A 19,648-nucleotide genomic window follows, 5' to 3' on the forward strand; every position below is an offset into this window, starting at 1 on the left:
CTAAATTAGTAAAAATGTGTCACCTTATTGTGCAGAGTAAAATTTGAGAGTAAGTATAATATTATTTGAGAGGACAATGAAGAGCAAATTAAGAGGAAAACATTAACACGTGGCATCAAATTTAGGGCCATGATTACAAATTCCACAAAGAAATAAAAAAAAAAAAAAAGTATAGTAGGAGATAGTTGAAATGTCATGTTCACCCACTTTAGCTAGCTACTAATGGCTTTTGGTTTTTGGGTTGGAAACCTTTTCGTCTGGCTTGGGAATCGATAGACGATGTAAAAGGGGGATGGTGAATTGTGAGCAGTGATCCCTTTGAGGTATATATAAAGTTGAGGTGATTTTAATGTAATGGGGATACACATCATTGTGGTAATTGAAAGTTATTCTCCCTCCATCCATCTACATTTAGGTCACCATCTTTCTATCATATCTACTTTGTTTTTGACTCTACCTCCCACCTTTCTCTTTTCTCCTTTTCCCCATAACAAAGAGAAAGGGAATGTATATATATATACATACATGTGTAATGTACATATGTGGTGCAAATATTATGTATTGGTACTGGTCACTACGGCATAATTATATTGTTACTTGCCTGCATGGGCAGTTCAGTTGGTCACAGGGGTGAAGTTTGAGAACAATGACTCGAGATCGAGTCTCACTAGCGGCAGTGTAAAAACGATCTCTTAAAGTGACGAGCTCCTTGTGTGCACTAAGTAAAGGTCTAGTATCTGTGTTTAACTAATAAGTTACATTTATATCCTCACACATGCTTTGTTAGCATGATTGTAAGGTGACTATTCTTATAGTTATGTCAAACTCAACTCGATCTATTTTTTATATAAGGGAGAAAGCATAAAGAAAATTAAATATTAGAGAAAACGATGAAACCACACAACCCACTAAAAATTAGAGAAAATGAGACCACGCAACCCCATTAAAATTTGCAGCTAGTAGTCTATAAATACCATCCGGAGGAGGGTCAAAGAAGGAAATGGGGATTCATCTTCTTAGGTGGACTTGAATAGCTTAGTGCAACATCAAAAAGTGACACTAACTGTTATATGCAAGCTAAGTATAAGAAAATAAAATTGTACCGTTATTATTAACTATAACTTTTGGTACGCTAATTAATTGTAATGGAGTGTATATATACTTGGTAAAAAAAGAAATAGGCATGTATAAGTGTATGCAGATCGAGAAAAAGGAAAGAGTGGAAAATGGATAAAATGTTGATGGGCATTGATGGTGTTTGCACAGAAAAAAGAAAGAGAGTTGAATACAAAAAAAATGTTTGACTCCATCAATCTATAAGTGAAGTGCAGTGCAGTGCAGACGTCTTTATCTCATGCCTGTGTGTTTTCCACCATATATATCAAAATGAAATGAAATGAAATGGTGTTATGCTATATTCCCATTTCCGAGCTGAGCTATGAGCTAGCTTGCATGCATTGCTTTCCTCATCTGAAAAGCACACTTCAACATTGTCACGGCCATCACACAAATTTCAAAATCCTCAGTGGAGTGGTCAATTTTCCCTTTGCATAATAATTCTCCCGCCATCACAACACAAATTGGATGGTGAACCCCCTCCCCAAAAGGTCCTCTTTTTTTTTTTTGAAGTAAAAATAAATAATTTTTTGGTCATATTCTGTTGATGAGCGGCGGTTTGGAGAGTCGAGTGCAACATTCTGCCATTGAAATGTAGCGTTAAAAGCAAATAAACTTGCGTTTAATTAGTTTTCACTACTAGATATAGCTTTTGGCGTAATGACAAGTAGTTGATTCAGACAATTGGTAACAGGGTTGAGCTGCGTTCTTATGTTATTTAAGAGATTTTTTTTTTTTAATGCAAAAGGAATATAATATTGCTTCACTTCATAATATTTGAACTTAAGATCTTACTATAAGCTATATATAACACATTGAAAAAAATAGTAATTTTTTAGTTGTATTCCATTTGTGATTTGACTTAAATCATGTTTAGTTCTAACTAATTTAGAGTAAAGTTGTGTTGCTATGTTATTTAAGAGATTTTTTTTTTAATTTTTTTTTTTTTTGGAAACGTTACACAAGTATAATATTGATCTACTCCACGATATTGGAACTTGAGATCTTACTACAAGTTGTATCATGTTGGGAGGTTTTAAAACTTATGTTTGTGAGTATTTGTTGGAAAAATGGCTTGTGTGTGACTATTTTGATACATAAGTGAAAGTGAATTTGAATTTTCTTAATTGAAGAGATAAATGATGTATATGTTTAAAATGATTAATGAGTGCATGAGAGTTTAATTCTCGAATTGTATCTAAGGAGTTCGAAAAAAAAAAAGATTTGGAAGAAGATATTATCATGCCTTAGCTTGAAAGAGTATGCCTGTGTTTTTTTTTTTAAATACTACTTACTTTATTAGAATATAGTCAATATCGCATCCACTAAGACTCAATCCTACAACCTCCCTTATGAGGGAGTAATTTGGTGTCATTGGATTACAAGATCCTTGGCAGTATGTCGGTGTTAAATTGTTTATTAATAGCTAATTTTTTTTTTATTTTTTTTAAATACAGCTAATCTTAAACAATTGATTGATTGAAGAATTGTGTGATATAAATATTGAATATTTTGTTTAACTTAAGGCCTTGTAATCCTGTATGGTAACATAGTTAGTTTATTAGTTGATTTTGGCTTGTTTGACCAGTATTAGTTGTTTGACTTGATTAAACAATCAATATGAGTGTTTAATTAATTAGCTTTTTGTATTAGCTTATTGCTCCAAAACGCTAAACTTCAAAAGCTGCTCAAAGCATCTCTTTCGATCATATTCTTGAGAAAATCATTTTGCATTAAATCATCTATCAGCTAATAGCTAATTACCAAACATGTTCTGGTCCAACACTCCAACTCAATAACACAATCAGCTAACAGCTATTTACCAAACACTCCATAATCTTTTGGATTTATCTAATGAACCGGGAAGATAAAATTTGAATCCAAACAATATAATACACCCATGACCCATTATTAGATACACAATGGCACTCGAGTAGGGCAAATTATGTTGTGCATCCGTATGCACCATGGTGCATACAGATGCAAAAACGACGTCGTTTTATTAAAAACGCGCGTCTCCTCTTAAAAAACAAAATCAGGTTCGATTTCCAGCAACAACATATGAACTAAAATTCCAGAATTGATGAACTATAATTCCAGAATCGATGAACTATAATTCTATAATCTATGAACTAAAATTCCATAATCTAATCTATGAACTAAAAATTCCAAAATGAATGAACTAAAATTCCAGAATCTATGAACTAAAATTTCAGAATCGATGAACTACAATTCCATAATCAATGAACTATAATTTCAGAATCGATGAACTACAATTCCATAATCAATGAACTATAATTTCAGAATCAATGAACTAAAATTCCATAATCTATGAACTAAAATTCCAGAATGAATGAACAACATAATGTTGTTGCTGGGAATCGAACCTGAATTTTTTTTTTTTAAAGGGGAGACGTTTTTAATAAAACGACGTCGTTTTTGCATTCGTATGCACCATGCATGGTGCATACGGATGCACAGCATAAATACTCCTCGAGTAGGACTTTTTTTTGTTTGTCTCAGTGCTGAATTAATATGGGCCTATTTTTGGGTTGTGGAACACTGGAACTGTCGTACCAAATATGGGTCGAACTGGAAAACAACATAAATTGACCTAAGACAAGTGAGTCCTCGCAAATTATAATGTGGATTCAAGTCCACTCCGCAAGGTGGATCCGAATCCAATTATTTATAATTTACTTCAATACTTAGTTAAAAATTTACAATTTGTATACTACTAATACACAATGTTAACATATATGTAATTGATTAGTTTGTCCATGGTATAACAATTGATATCCATTGTGACCATACATTTAATCATTCATCTTTCATCGGCAAATTATACCATGGTTTCAGAGTTCATCTTGTATTGTAGACCCTGGTTTAAAATGACATTTAAAGTATATCGTCAATTAACATATTATGTATTCGCAGTTGACAAATTATGTACTTATAAATAAATTAAATGTACATAATAATATAATATGTTAATTATATATACATAATTTATAACTACATGAAGATTTTTTTTTTTTGGGACGACATAACTACATGCAGATATGTTAACTATATATATATATATATACAGACACACTTAATATTTTAAGTGTAATACACATAATATATTAACTGAAAGTGCATAATATATTAATTATATGCACGTAATTTGAATGTCGTTTTGAACTAAGATCTACATTGTAAGGTGAATCATGGTCTATCTATGGTATAACAATTGTCTTTCATCTTTCATATTCACAATTAAGAGACGTACTCTCAACACCAAAAAGTTGGAAATTCAGAAATGAACATCTTTGTACTAGGTTGAAAAAATAGTTATGAACAAATACTAAGTAGTATACATTCTCTAACATTTTAAAATAAATGGTAGGACACAGACAGATTTGTATTGTATGTTGTCTGGAATTCCATGCCATATAGTTATTATTAATTTTATTCAATATACCTTTAGGTCTTTTGGGAAGACCATACTGCAGTCTAGTAGACGGTAGGGGTTGAGATCAAATAAGAGGACAAGAAAATAATAAGTGTATTTTTATGAAATGGATATGACGAGTTCTAATTTTATTATACGGAGAAATGTAATATATTGTTAGAGAATTATTAAGAATTCGACTACTTTTTGAACACATCCAAAAATACAATTGGAGATTCACGCGGACGTTAATTGGAAGTAATTACAATTCTATTCCCATCTAATTTTCACATAATTATAAAGGCAAATAGATTTCTTCGTTTAGTTGAAAGAAATTGCAATTTCATCATTTTCATATAATTAGAATTAATGCCTCTATTGGTATTTCAATTCAATGGATGGATTTTAGGAAGAAAAATTACATAATTTGAGACAAAATTACTCTTTTAATCTAAAATTAATGTTTAACCTATCTCTTTCTATCGTATTGTGTATTTTTCTTTTTCTGCTCTTAACACAAAACGTCAATTAGTAGGCCACAGCAATTTGATTTAAAATTTGTCGAAATATAAATTAAATGTAAAGTTATGTGAATTAAATTTAATTCACTAAGTCTTTTCGTTCTGATTTTACATAATTTAATTATAAAATATTGAGAGACTAAAATATTAAAATTTATAGAAACTAAACCAAAATATTGCAAAACAAGTTACAATTTTACCAATTTTATGTTTTTTAAAAAATATTTATTAATCAAATATGAAAAGTACTAATCTTATATAAATGTAAATATTATGAAGTAAAATTATTATTGTCACTGAAATATCTCTAAGAAGTGACAATTTTGACTAGTACAATGAAGAAAAGTCAGTCATTACAAGAGAAAGAAGTGACAATTTTTTGTCACTGAAATATCCTAAGAAATGACCATATTTTTTTTTTCCAAGGAGACAAGAAGTCAAAATTTTATTTTTGGAAGGAAACATGGAAAAATCTATAGATTTGCATGAAGTCCAATAAATTAAGCAAATTCAACTTTCTACCCAAATAAAATAATTTTTTAAAAAAATTATACTCCGTAATTAAAAAAAAAGGAAAATGACACTTTTTCCCCCTGAGTTATATATTTATAGCACTTTTTTCCCTTCAATTATTCAAGTGGCTGTTTTTCCCCTTAAAATATTAAATGGACATATTTACCCTTAAAATAAATATTTTATTTATTTTTCTTTTCCAACAAATTATGACCATAATTTGGTTCAAACCAAATAAACACTATAGCAACCAAACCGAAATATTTCAATTACAATTTAGAATCGAAACTCGATATTTAGAGTTTATTAAAATCTCAGAATGGACGGTTCATGTTTCGAACTGAAAAAATAAAATATATTTATTGTTGAATTTAGACTATTTTTAAAATAAAAATAAAATTTTAAAATAAAAACGGTTCAAAATCGCGAATCGGGTCCGGAACCGCAAGTTCACGGTTCAGGATCCAATTTTTTTGATTCATAATTTTAATAAATTGAAATCCAAATATTGGGTTCTAGATCTGAATCATAACCGGAAACTTTTAATTCGATTGCTATAGTGTCCGATTCAGTTCGAACCGAATCGTAGTCATCCCTACGTATACGCAATAATTTGTTGGAGAAGTAAAATAAATAAAATGTTTATTTTAAGGATATAAATGTCAATTTAATATATTAGGGGGGAAAACAACAACTTTTAGAATAATTGAAGGGGTTAATGTGCTTACCTAAATAATTGAGGGGGAAAAAGTGCTATAAGTATATAACGGGGAAAAAGTGCCATTTTCCCTTTAAAAAAAAAAAAAAAAAAAAAAAAAAAAAAAAAACTGGGGAGAGTACGTGCCTATAAATATCCCATTCTAACTCCCACGAATCCATGCATCCATCTTCCTCCACCATAACCTCCATTAGCGCCGCCGATCACCGCCGTCGAAAGCTTAAGCTGTGTTCTTCCCGCAATGCTAATGGCTTCCCTACCAAATTCTTCCGTTTCTCTCGTCGTCGCCGTCCTCATGATGTTAGGTAAACAATTCGATCTTTAGCATTTAATCACAATTATATCAACAATCTGAGCCATCTTACGTTTGTTTTTGGCAGGAATTACGAATGTTTGGGCTGCTGGTTCTTTCACGCTGCACAACGCTTGCACGTATACGGTGTGGCCCGGAACACTTTCCGGCAACGGCGGAGCCCATCTCGGCGAGGGCGGCTTCGCATTGTCCCCCGGAGAAAGCGTCGAGCTTCAAGCCCCCGCCGGGTGGTCGGGCCGGTTCTGGGCAAGAACAGGCTGCAATTTCGACGCCAGCGGTAACGGCAACTGCGTCACCGGCGACTGCGGCGGGCTCAAGTGCGGCGGCGGCGGCGTGCCTCCGGTGACTCTAGCCGAGTTCACCATCGCGAACGGGAACGCCGACAAGGACTTCTACGACGTCAGTCTCGTCGACGGCTACAACGTGGACCTCGGCATCCGCCCTTCCGGCGGCTCCGGCGACTGCCAGTACGCCGGCTGCGTCGCCGACCTCAATACCAACTGCCCCGAGGTCCTCCAGGTCACCGATTCCGGCTCCGTCGTCGCCTGCAAGAGCGCCTGCGCCCAGTTCAACACCCCGGAATATTGCTGCACCGGCGACCACAACACGCATGCGACATGCTCGCCGACTCAATATTCCCGGATTTTCAAGAACGCCTGCCCTAAAGCTTACAGTTACGCGTACGATGACGATTCCAGCACTTTCACCTGCGCCGGCTCCGATTACTTGATCACCTTCTGTCCAGGCAGCTGATCAAACCTTTAAAGAAACAAGAAATTATCTGCATCATAGTGAATGCATATCGTTTTAGAACGTTGAAATATTGTAATAATTCGCACTTATTAATCACTGATTATTGTACCATCTGCTCGTAATGAATGTATTAAGTTTAAAATGATTGAATAAAATAAATCTTTCTATGTACTTGATGATGGGTGTGTTTCTATTTAGAGATTTCACCACAAATGTCCGTAGGGATAACTCAATTGGTTTTTCAGTGTCTATGCAGGACTATGAATAGCTCAATTAATTTTTAGGTGGCAAATTGTGAAAAAGTCCGACCCCCACAATCGCAATGTAAGAGTTTTACTCTCTTTTGAGATGACTCCTTGTAAACAGAATTGCCTTGATTTATCAGTACTTCACAATTCTGTTAGGTCGAGATGTTTTGTGGGCAAGAGATTTCATGATAAGAAAATGATGTAAGACATCATAGATGGAAGGGTTGATGCATGTGTTCTTCGTTGTATTAGATGGAAGTTAGCTACATTGCTATCAGACATGAGTCAAGTGGCTGTAGACTTTTCATGGGACTGTGCATAGTCACAATAGGCGCTATGCGCTAGTCGAGCGGTAGAGTAGCGCCTAGACGGTCTAGGCAGCTAATTAAAATAAGAAAAGATAGTGCATGTGTTTAGGTGCAATATGTCATATTATACATATACATACATATATATATATATATATATATATATATATATATATATATATATATATATATATATATATAAATGAAAAAAATATGACTGTTGGAGAAGTTACATGGAAGTTTCTGCACTTTTCAAAAACTTAACTTCCATAAAATATATCTTAGTTATTGTATTAAGTTAAAAATGATTGAATATGCCCTGTTTGGTAAATGGTGGTTAGCTGATTGTCTTGATTAGGGGGTATAATTAGTTGATAACATTAGCTGCTGTAAAAAAGTGTTTGGCAAATTAGCTGTTGGCTGATAGTTGTTTGTTACAATTCATTTTCTGAAAAAGCTAATTAAAAAAGTTGTTTGGAATAACTTTTTGAATTTTAGCATTTTGGAGTTGCAAAAAGTTAATTAATCAAACACTTATATTGATATTTTAACTAAATCAAACAATTAATAGTGATCAAAATCAAGCAATTAATAGTGGCCAAATAAGCCAAAATTGGCCTATAGGCCAATTTTTTACCAAACAGGGCTATCGTATAGATAGCTCAATTGGTTCTTGAATGTCTATGCAGAATTATAGATAGATCAATTAATTTTTGGGTGGACAAATTGTGAAAAAGGTCAGACCTTAGCAGTCACAGCGTGAGAGTTTTATTACTCTTCAAACACTAGTCCTCTCATTTGATGGGCGTTGAATTGTTTTGATTTACTACTCCACAAGATCTAGTGGGGACAAAAGTCAAGAAATACCTCAGAGGTGAACCAGCAAAAATTGGAGGAATTACAGCAGTGTTCAGATGCATGCATCCATTTTTTCTGTGATAATCATATGTTGGATAGTTTGCAAAGTTAAAGAAGTTGAAGAGAAGATTCAGAATAAATTGTATGGAAGATCTGCAAAAGCTGATGCCAAGGACAGGTTTCTATAATGCCATTTACACACAATTTTCTATGTAACATACTCTTAATAACACACAATTTCGAATGATTCTGTTCCTCTCTGGATAGACAAAAGATAAAAGGCAAATTTCTTTAACATCTGTCACAAAAATTGAACTTTGGGTTAAAAGCATTCCTGTTGAAACTATAAAGACTGTAATGCAGATAACCAGGTAAGTGACAAACTTGATGACCAAAGGCTTCATTTTATCTAATTTTATTCAGACTGTCACAATGGTATAACAATACAGTATGCTGCAGCAAATTGTCATTTAGGATTTTGGATTTTGAGACTGTCATATTAATAAATAAAGTTTACATGAGTCAAGAAAGCACACTGCAATGATATGACAAATTTTCCAATGAGAATATCAAAGGTATATAAATCTGCAAAGAAATTAGCCAAACCAAGATTCCATTTGTTTGAAGGCCAGTAACTACATATTTAAGAGTTGAGACCTTTTAGGCCAGGCAGACAGGAATGTTTGTTGCCTATATGTATCTGCATAAGACTATGCAATGTTCATTGCTAGCTTGCTGCAAGTATCTTCATCTCGAAGTGATTTTTATCAACCCCTCACCCGAGGGATCCCAAGAACACGAATTTCAATTTCTCAATTCACATCCTTCGTTAGAAGGATCAGTCATCCATGTCTGTTTCTTCATCCTCAGAATCGAATATGTAGTTGTCATTTTTGCCATGTCTGCCATCTAGCCTAAGCCAATACACTTCATCACACTCTTCCTCAGAATCAATATCCTCTGCTTCAGAAAACGAATCAATAAACCCATCAAAACTAGCAATTTCCTCAGTCATTCCACCGTCGAATTCGCTGACAGAGAATCTACTATTACTCCTCTTCTTTGCCACTAAGTCATTCTCAGTGATCTCTCCATTTTCAACTCCAATCCAGGGAACCCACAAATCGGCATATCGCCCCAATGATCTATCCAAATCCCCCACCACCACAGTCCCCAAATTGGCAACTCGAGCCCTTTTCAACATCTCGGAAAAATCCGAATCATCAGAAACCAAGAACAGCCAATCAATCCCTCTGCTCATAGAATGCTGCATTTGTCTCTTCAATGCCCAATCTGCAGCCTGAGGCTTATCCGCCACCGTCTTCACGAACACCCCGGCTCGCCTCAGCTCCGAGGCCAAACCGTACCCTTCTTTAGGAGTTATTAAGCTCCGGGCACCCTCCATATACTTCTGGTTATTGTCAATAAACCTTTCCTTAAAACGCTGCCGTTTCTTCCCTTTCAGAGCCCTCATCCGGCTCAGCTTCTTCTCCCTCTCCCTCTCGTGAAGCTGCTTGAAATGCTTCTTCAAATCCATATTAGTCTTACATTTCCGGCCACAAACGGAGCAAATATAGGGTTCCGGCGGCGCCACGGCGCCTTTACGCTCGAGAATATCGAGGCGGCGGCGCTCGCGGCGCTCGTCGAGGACCCATTGGGGAAGGTGGATGAAGGCGTGGCGGTTGGCGTACGCCGACATGTCCACAACTTCGCCGAATTTCTGGGCCACCTTTTTCAGCTCCACCGCCGCCTGGTACGGCGGGCCTCGCGGCGGCTTGTTGTCCAAGTCCCACAAGACCACAACTTTCTTGGACTTGGCGGTGTAGACCCCTTCTTTGGTCCGAACCATGTCGATTTCTTGGCCTGAAGCGCAGGCTCTGATGCTCCTCCATCGGAGCGGTGTTTGAGCGTGGAATGAGGGTTTGGAAGGTAATAGAAGTATGGGTTTGAAGGAGAAGTTGGGAGAGAGGTGTTTAGGGAGAATTGAAGAATGGGTTTTGAGTTGGATGGGATTGAAGACTGTTGCGCTCGGCATTATCCTCCTTCTCCTCCGAGTTCTTATAGGTTTTGGTCTGTGGAGGAGATTAATGTGCAGGGAAGATGAACTGGGTAAGGCTTGTATAAGCATTATCTAACGACTTAGTCCTTAGAAAATACCCTTCACAAAATGTGAAATTCCTTGTAGAGGTGTAAATTAAGATAATTTGATAGTCTAAAATAGAGTTAATATCCAATTTCATCCTTACGAATTTCATCAATTTGGTCATCGACTATCAAAGTTGTTCAATTTTGTCTAACAATACAATTTTTACTTAAAATGGTCTTTCGACTATTAAAATTTCACCACTTTAATCCTCCACTACCAAAGTTGCTTAATTTAGTCCCTAACTATGCAATTTTTACCTGATCCTGAACTATTACGGCTCGTTTAGTTCGCTGGAAAATATTTGAAGGGAAATGGAATTGAAATTCCATGGAAAATAAATTCCAAGAAAATAGATTCCATTGTTTGGTTGGTGGAAAATAAATTACTGAGAATATGAATTCCATTGTTTGGTTGAGTTTGGAATAGTAAGGAATAATGTGTATAATGACAAATATAACCCTACACAACAATAATAATATAATAATAATAATAATAAGAGTAATTAATAAAGAATGGTGATGGTAAAATTGTCATATTAATTTTCCATGAAAAACCTTTTTCATGGAAAACAAAATACCTAACATGAGCTAAGAATTTGTTTTCCTCATTTTCAAGGAAAACTTTTTCCATCCAACCAAACAACATAAAACATCATTCTCCTTCATTTTTAGGAAAACATTTTCCATGGAAAATGTTTTCCATCCAACCAAACACCCCCTTAGAATTTTACCACTTTGGTCCTTGACTCTCCAAAAAGGTCTCCAAATCCACACTAAACTTACATTTTAGGTTAACATTTGCATAGTTGGTAATTAAATTGAACAACTTTCGTAGTTGAGGACCAAAGTGGTGAAATCTTAATAATTAAGGAACTATTTTAGGTAAAAATTACATATTTAGAAACTAAATTGAACAACTTTAATAGTCAAGGACTAAATTAGTAAAATCTAATAGTCGAGGGACCAAATCGGGTATTAACTTGACTAAAATATTATACCCCAAGTATTTCACACATTGAGATATTTTTAAAATGTTTCAAAATCATTTTCATAATATGAAAGGAAAGTATAGAGGCAAACTAACATAATCTGAGATACATGATGTATAAAAAAAAAAATTAAAAAAATGAAAGTTTTCAATGATACATACTTCAAAAGTCGAATTACACATCATCAATGACTATACGGCCATGTTATTACAATTAACACTCATATTAACATCGTTAATTAATGTTAATCGTACCAAATAAATAGATACACGAACTAATTCTCACTTACTAATTGAACCAAGTTACTGGGCTAATGCTTAGAGGAACTTTACTAGTAAAAGACATGACAATGTCCTTGAGATTGAGGTATTCAAAGCAATCAAAACATAGGATAAGTTGCAGATCTAACATATGCACTTTCAAACCTTAGTCAGAGACAAGATCAAGTTTTTTGCAGAATGGTGACACTATTCATTTGAGGACTGCAAATGTCTCTTTCTAACAACCAAGCAACAGTTATGTCTGTCTAATATACTTACAAAATACGGAGTATATAACAACAATACCACAAGAGTACTAGATAATAGTCGGGTATTGCTTGGCCTGCTGCTTGACCCTTTTCTTGTACTCCCCTGTTTCCTGCAAGCAACACCCCACATATTAAGGAATAGAAGATTAAAGAATGATTTTCACGGGCAGCTCAGTTAGTTCTTGAGTAGTAGATTGTGGACAAGGACACAAGATCGAGTCTTGACAGCTGCAGTGTGGGAGTTACACCCAATGTGGTGGGATCCTTGTAAGAGCCAGGCACTGGTCCTCCCACCTAATGGACAACTAAGTCACCGTGATTTAGCCTCCACTTTTCTGTTGGGCCGGGTGGAGGAGCCATGGGGGCGAGGTTGTGGGCAAGAAAATTAAAGAATGACTTTCACGGGCAGCTCAGTTAGTTCTTGAGTGGTAGGTTGTGGACAAGGACACAAGATCGAGCCTTGACAGCTGCAGTGTGGGAGTTACACCCAATGTGGTGGGCTCCTTGTAAGAGCCAGGCACTGGTCCTCCCACCTAATGGACAACTAAGCCACCGTGATTTACCCTCCACTTTTCTGTTGGGCCGGGTGGAAGAGCCATGGGGGCGAGGTTGTGGGCAAGAAAGTTAAAGAATGACTTTCACGGGCAGCTCAGTTAGTTCTTGAGTGGTAGACTGTGGACAAGGACACAAGATCGAGCCTTGACAGCTGCAGTGTGGGAGTTACACCCAATGTGGTGGGCTCCTTGTAAGAGTTAGGCACTGGTCCTCCCAGCTAATGGACAACTAAGTCACCGTAATTTACCCTCCACTTCCCTGTCGGGCTGGGTGGAGGAGCCATTGGGGCAAGGTTGTGGGCAAGAAAATTAAAGAATGGAACAAATGCAATAAAACTGTTACTTCAATCAGAATAAGAGGGTACCTGAATGAATAGCTGGTAGCCATCGGTTTGTGCAGGATCATTGGGGTTTGGCTGATCCAACAAATCTTGGATACCCACTACAATTTGCTTCACTGTAATAGCTGGCCTCCAACCCTAAACAAAAGGTATGTCCATAGAATCATTGGAGATCAGAGTACTACAATAACTATTTTAATGGAGGAAGAAAAGCATTGAGAAGCACTTACACTATCCTCGTTGAGAATAGACAGGCATACAGTTCCAGATGGATACACATTAGGATGGAAGAAGCCTGGAGGAAACTTGCATTTTGGGGGCTTGCTTGGATAGTCTTCACTAAAATGCATCGTGAGTGGATAGTAGCCGCCTTCCCAGTCAGTCTGCAAATAAAGGGTTTCTCTTTAAATCTTTTAAAGCACTGCTGAAAAATGAAATGAAAAACAAAGCTGAGTGGACCAATAAAGAATGTCACTGCATCGTGCTGAAAATTTTGCAAGGGTACATGGTCAATATAGCAGGTATCCAAGCGGCCAAGCCCGAGAAAGGTAATTAGGTAGTGTCACATAATTACCCTTTTCCAGAAATGCATTTATTTGTTTAGTAGGCAAGATTACTGTTAGTACCTTCACATGCTTATACACATCTCAAGACACTTCTCCCCAGATACACCTTATGTTTGAAACACGGAATGAAACTATGACAAAGACATTACAAAACCATCTTCTACCCAGGAAAGTTTGGGCACTGCAACACTCTACCCTGGAGAGGCACTTTATACTTGAAGCACTGACAGAATCTATGTCTAAGACATTACAACACTGGACTAACATTAAGAAAGCCTCACTTATGTAATGATACTGTTAAATAGCTCTTTGAAGGCTGAGTTAACTACATGTATCTAAAGCAATTATGTTCATATGCACAACTTTTGACATAAATAACATCTGGAATTCCCTCCCCGAAAGCAAAGCCTCCTTAAGCATTGGTGGTGCATAAGATAATTTCAAGGAAACATTTCCTTAATTCAACAGCCAGTGAAAGGAAGATGCCAAAGACGAGTAACATCCAATATTTCAATTGTTGCACAAAGATTTTATAAATATATATTTAAAAAAAAAAAAAAAAGAAAACAAACAAACCAACCACCTTTCAAGTGCTTGAAGAAGATTGAACATTGAAGCCACTCTCCAAGGACCAAGAGCAACTCTAAATTCATTCAGGATTGGTGGAAGCAACCTCATTCATGAATCATGGACACTAGAGACCTCACATGTCAATCTTAATAGGCATTCATGAATCATATGCAGAGTAGTTTTAAAGTAGGCCTTACGGCTATTCTCATCAGACTGACTAATTTTTCCAAGAAGAGCAAAGATTCTTTACCTTATCAATTAACATAGCCATTCAGCTCATACATCTATTTTTGAACATTAAATTGCAAAACTCAGTAAAAAATCAAGGGAATAACTCATAACTACAGCAATTCCAGCCAACAAATCAGGTTACTAATTAAATTACAGACAATAACTCCAAGTGCACGGGGCATTATAAGCCATAACAATCTTCGTATATAAGCAACTTTTATATTACACTACTAAGTTTTCTGCGATTACTGTCAAATTACAGAGCTTTACAAAATGACAAACACTTGACAGGCAGAATGCCTCATGAGCACTACCCAAAATAAATGGGTAGCTTCAACAACTATACTAAAATTCAAATCACACACACAATAGAAAATCAGAAACAACTGGCATAGTGAAATACTGATGAAAAATCAAGACTAAAACTTTACCCACTATCTGTGCTCAGAAATGAGCAAAAAATTCTTAAAAGGGAAGAGAAAGCAGAAAAAGAACTTACCCCTGTTTTACCAGGGATAACGCAATGCCAAACCATCAAATTGACGGACCCATCCGCACCGGTCTCCGGCTTCGCTACAAAACCCTAAAAACAGCGCGAAAACATAAAAACCCACAGTTAGAGAAACACACACACACCGAAATATATACACAAAGAGTGAGGAATAAAGATAAAAGAGAAAGACATGAGGGTGATTCTTCCTCCAGGTTTTGCGCTCCTCGGCGAGACGACCACGCGCTATACCGCCTGACATTTTTGCTCCTTCCCCCTCTGCTTGTGCTTGATGCTCAGGCTTCTTTGATGAACGTGAAACTATGAATAGGCTTTCTTACAAATGTTATGAAGGTAAGAAGTTTAATTCAAAATGATATTCAGAAATTAAAATAAAGGTTTATATTTTAAGGTAAGGTGCATTTTTGTATCTAAATTTAAAACACATTAAAAATATTAATGTTAAATAATTCGAAATAAAATTTATAAAATTTTTTAATAACTTAAATACAAAAGGATTTGATCTCTTGACCTCTTAAATAAAAAGCATAATCAAAAGGATTTGATTTGTTGACCTCTTAAATAAAAAAGCATGTATACCAACTAAATTATCTTATATTTAAGAGTTATACTCCCTCAAATTTACACCCATATTTAAGAGTTATACTCCCTCAAATTTACACCCTGATGTGACGGGACTCTGATAAAATATTTTCTTCATGTGAACTCATGTAAAAGTGTCTATATCAATATTTTAAGTGTGAGAATAAAGAATAAGAATACATGTAATATTTTCTTATATTTAATTAAAATATATGTACAGGAGTGGGGTGGTTTGGGGTGGGCCCCACCATACATGGGCCATCAGCAAGGACATAACTGACCCTATATGCATATGCATTTATTACATTCAGTTAATAAATTAAAGAGTTAAATCCACTTTTGGTCTTACATTTATTGTGCATTATATACATTTTGCCCGCTTTTATTAATTTTGTCACATTTTGTCCAGATTTTTTAAAAGGTGGACACTTTTGATCCACCGTTACATTTGCTGTTAAACATCCATGAAGTAGGAGGGGAATTATGTCATTTCAAGTATATTTTGTCATCATCCTTCAAGTTTCTTGGTCTCCCCAGACCAACCACAAAACCCTCAACAATTGGGCAATCAGACGGCTTTAGAGGATTATCAATGGCGACTCTGTCGGTCGCCAAGTCGTTTGTTCCGGCTTTGACTGGTGTGGATGGTGCTGGGGTTGAGGGGCAAACGACTTCTGATGAGAAGATTGATGTTCGACAGTCGCCCGAGAGTTCTAAAGAAACTTACTCTTGGTCAGTAATCTATTTTGTTTTGTGTTACAATGTGGTATCTTAGGTTGTGAAATCTTGAGCATAGAAATAGAATTGAATAAGCTCTAATAAAAAGTGGTATCATAGTTTAGGTTGAGAAATCTTGGGCATAGGAAATAGAATTGGTAATTCAGTGGAGATTTGATTCTTTCTTAAGCCGAGGTATTCAGTAGGGTCTTGTGATTTGATTTCATAGGTTATACTCTAAAAGAGCTCTCTCTCTAAACTTTCTCCCGATTCAAAACTCTCATTCAGTATTCACTATGGATTCCTTCATCGATAAACTTTCCAACAAATTCAACGCCCGTCATGAAATTACAAAGCTCAAAGATATCCCGCAGAAGACGAATGAGAAGGCTGACTAGGACTATGAAAGCCTGATAGTTCACCTAAGGATTTGAACAAGAAGCTCGGTGAGGCAAATAACAGGATAGATGAGCTGGTGAAGGTAAATAATGATCTGAAGAGTCAACTACAATATACCACAAAGGAGAAAAATGAGATTGATGAGACAACCGCAGAGCATAAAACCGAGCTTAGCCATATGGAAGTAATTGTTGGGATTACCTGGGAAAATGAAGCCAAGCGTTTGGAATCAATTGGCGCGTATAGCTATGAGTTGACCGGCAGAGTGGAGGAACAAAGGAAAGACATCGTGAAATTAGAAAAAAATATTATTAGCAATGATAATAGCTCTTTATGAAAAACTGAGTATATACCATATAATAAAAACACTCAATAAATATTCAAATTCTAAGTATTTATTGAACGCACAAATAAATCATGTAAAATTTTACAATAATGTTGAATGTTGAATAATAATAAAAATTTAAGACGGATAATGGTTGTATGGACTGTGATTGACATATCGAAAAGGTTGGAGAAAAAAAAAATTTAAGCTCTCGTTGGAGTATGTTAAGCTCTGATACCATGTAAAATATTTAGTAAAAGAAACTCAATATCTTATTAATTCCAAGCATAGTCTTTTATTAAAAAATTATACAGAGATGAAAGGCATCCATGTAGTTACGGTAACAACAATAGTATATATAGAGAAACCAAATCCTGACCAGTAATCTATTCTGTTTTGTTTTTATTCGGTTCACTTTATGTTACAAAGTGGTATCAGAGCTTAGGTTGCGAAATCTTGGGCATAGGAAATACAATTGAATAGGCTCTGATAAAGATTGGTATCAGTGCAGATGAAAGAAACTATTCAGATTGTTCGGGGAAGGGAGGCCGAACGTTTCAACTCGGAATTCGTTTCACAAAGTCATTGAGGAAGACAAAGGAAAAGGCTGACGAGGACTCTAAAAAACTGGAATCTTATTACTTCGAAACTGAGAAGAAGTTTGCTAATGCAACATGCAGAATAGTAGATTTGGAGGCTGAAAACAATCAGCTGAGGAGCCAAGTCCACGATACCAAAATGGGGAAAGCTGAGGTTATTGAGTCCAGCAAAGAGAAGGAAAAAAGGGTAAGCGAGATGGAATTAGCTATTCAGATGTTCCAAAAAGGGAAAAACAATAAATTGAAATTGGCTAATAAGTATATCTATTAACTTATCCCAAAATTTAATTTTCTAAATTCTATTTTAAGAAATTTCAAAATAGCCATTTTTCACTCTTCTAAAATTTTTATAATGAAAACGGTGTATGAATTAATTATTTTGAGTTACTTTTTAAATAAATTCAACACCGGGACTTATTCTATTTCTGGAAGCCTAAATTCTCGGGTACAGTGCGTACCAAGCTTTGATCAAAAGTCAATCCGAGTGAAACCGGGAGAAATTTGAGAAAACTAAACTAAGTGGTCATCTAGAAGTTATTTTTTGAAAAAAATATATTTTTGATCCCAAACTATTTAAAATCTCCTTTCTGATATTTTAAAGAAACAAGCAAATGACCACTTTACCCTCCACCAATCATTGAGAATCCTTCTAGGGTTTTGAATCCGGATAAAAAGGTGAAAATGCCCGTTTTTACAATAAACAGTTCAAATTATTTTATCAATATGAGTATCCTATATCGATATTTATTTTGAAAACATCTCTATAATTAACATAGTGATAGAAAGAGTACCATGCAGTGTCTTGACTTCAAACGATTTGCTTTAACCATGTTAATAGTCCCGCATTATTGGTTGAGAGAGAATCGAAGTAGATTTACCAATAAATCACGAAATATATTCTCAGAACTCTCCGTTGATACGACATGCTATTTTTAACATCCATTTCCCCTCAGGATCAGTCGCGGTCTTCCAAGCTTTACCGATGGTATAGACGAATCCCTAAAAGAGAATCTAAAAAGAAAAACGACCGAGTAAAGGAAAAAAAGCGATTAGAGATAGGGGAAACCTGGGATACTTTTGAAATTACCCAAATGTTATGTCCCCTTGTTCCCTGTTTTTTTTGTCTATCTTTTTTTTTTTTTTCCAGATGATTCGCAAGTTTTCGTTGCTGTTCTATTTCTTCATCAAAATTGAAACGAAACAAATAAGTTAAAAACAAATGACTCCTCAAATTAAAAATTAATGAGTTTTTGTCTCTCGAATATCCAATTTCTCAATTAAAGAAGAGCAATAGGAAATCAACCTTGCCTCCTGATTCCAGTCCTTGTCTTCCCATTCCAAGTGCTCTGCAAGAAAGAAAGAAGAAAAAGAGTAAGTTTCATAGGTTTATTTTCCACCTTTCATCCATTTCCCATCTAGCGTTCATCCCTTAGCCTTTTATCTCTTAGGCTCTTGTTCTTAAGAGTTGTTGTATGGCTTGTTTGAGGTATTTAGGAGGTGAAGGGGGGTAGTGGCTGACTTGGGGAGAAGGAGGAATCCCTGCAAGAGAAAAGGTTACAAGAGGTATAACCCATGGACTCCCATTTAGCTTATTGACGCAGTGACGTCTTTTGTGGTAGTGAAAATACTTAGAAATGCTAGATTATTGATGTAGTTGAGCTTTTGATGAGTTATTGTTGATCTTTGATGGATTTGTGAAGTTTTAGGAGTGTTATATTATACTGAAAATGCCTACAGGTGAAGAGAAGGCCTCTGGTGCACAATGTCTGGTGAACCAGACAGCCTCACGGTGCTAGCCAACGGACC

General features: G+C 35.7%; 2 protein-coding genes and 1 long non-coding RNA gene across 4 annotated transcripts; 1 reads left to right on the forward strand and 2 right to left on the reverse strand.

Annotated features, from left to right (window-relative positions):
• Positions 1-1,334: 1,334 nt before the first annotated feature.
• On the reverse strand, positions 1,335-18,845 carry LOC109153256. The gene is made up of 3 exons (XR_002049478.1): positions 18,750-18,845; positions 6,427-6,430; positions 1,335-1,345 (listed from the first exon to the last, which is right to left on the reverse strand). It is a non-coding gene; the product is annotated as an uncharacterized LOC109153256 (long non-coding RNA).
• On the forward strand, positions 6,460-7,567 carry LOC109153254 (pathogenesis-related protein 5-like). 2 transcript variants are annotated; one of them, XM_019301116.1, is made up of 3 exons: positions 6,473-6,506; positions 6,550-6,609; positions 6,685-7,567. In XM_019301116.1, exons 2-3 carry the CDS (start codon positions 6,552-6,554, stop codon positions 7,368-7,370), a joined length of 744 nt encoding a protein of 247 aa, XP_019156661.1. In that variant the 5' UTR covers positions 6,473-6,506; positions 6,550-6,551; the 3' UTR covers positions 7,371-7,567. The 2 variants fall into 2 exon arrangements, with proteins under 2 accessions (XP_019156660.1, XP_019156661.1); XM_019301115.1 differs by having other exon boundaries at positions 6,460-6,609; positions 6,685-7,563.
• Positions 12,254-15,548, reverse strand: LOC109153255 (SUMO-conjugating enzyme SCE1-like). Its single transcript, XM_019301117.1, has 5 exons — positions 15,393-15,548; positions 15,209-15,292; positions 13,573-13,725; positions 13,367-13,480; positions 12,254-12,557 (listed from the first exon to the last, which is right to left on the reverse strand). Exons 1-5 carry the CDS (start codon positions 15,459-15,461, stop codon positions 12,495-12,497), a joined length of 483 nt encoding a protein of 160 aa, XP_019156662.1. The 5' UTR covers positions 15,462-15,548; the 3' UTR covers positions 12,254-12,494.
• Positions 18,846-19,648: the final 803 nt, after the last annotated feature.

This window comes from Ipomoea nil, unplaced genomic scaffold (genome assembly GCF_001879475.1).
Source record: "Ipomoea nil cultivar Tokyo-kokei standard unplaced genomic scaffold, Asagao_1.1 scaffold2480, whole genome shotgun sequence".
Classification (NCBI taxonomy): Eukaryota; Viridiplantae; Streptophyta; class Magnoliopsida; order Solanales; family Convolvulaceae; genus Ipomoea; species Ipomoea nil.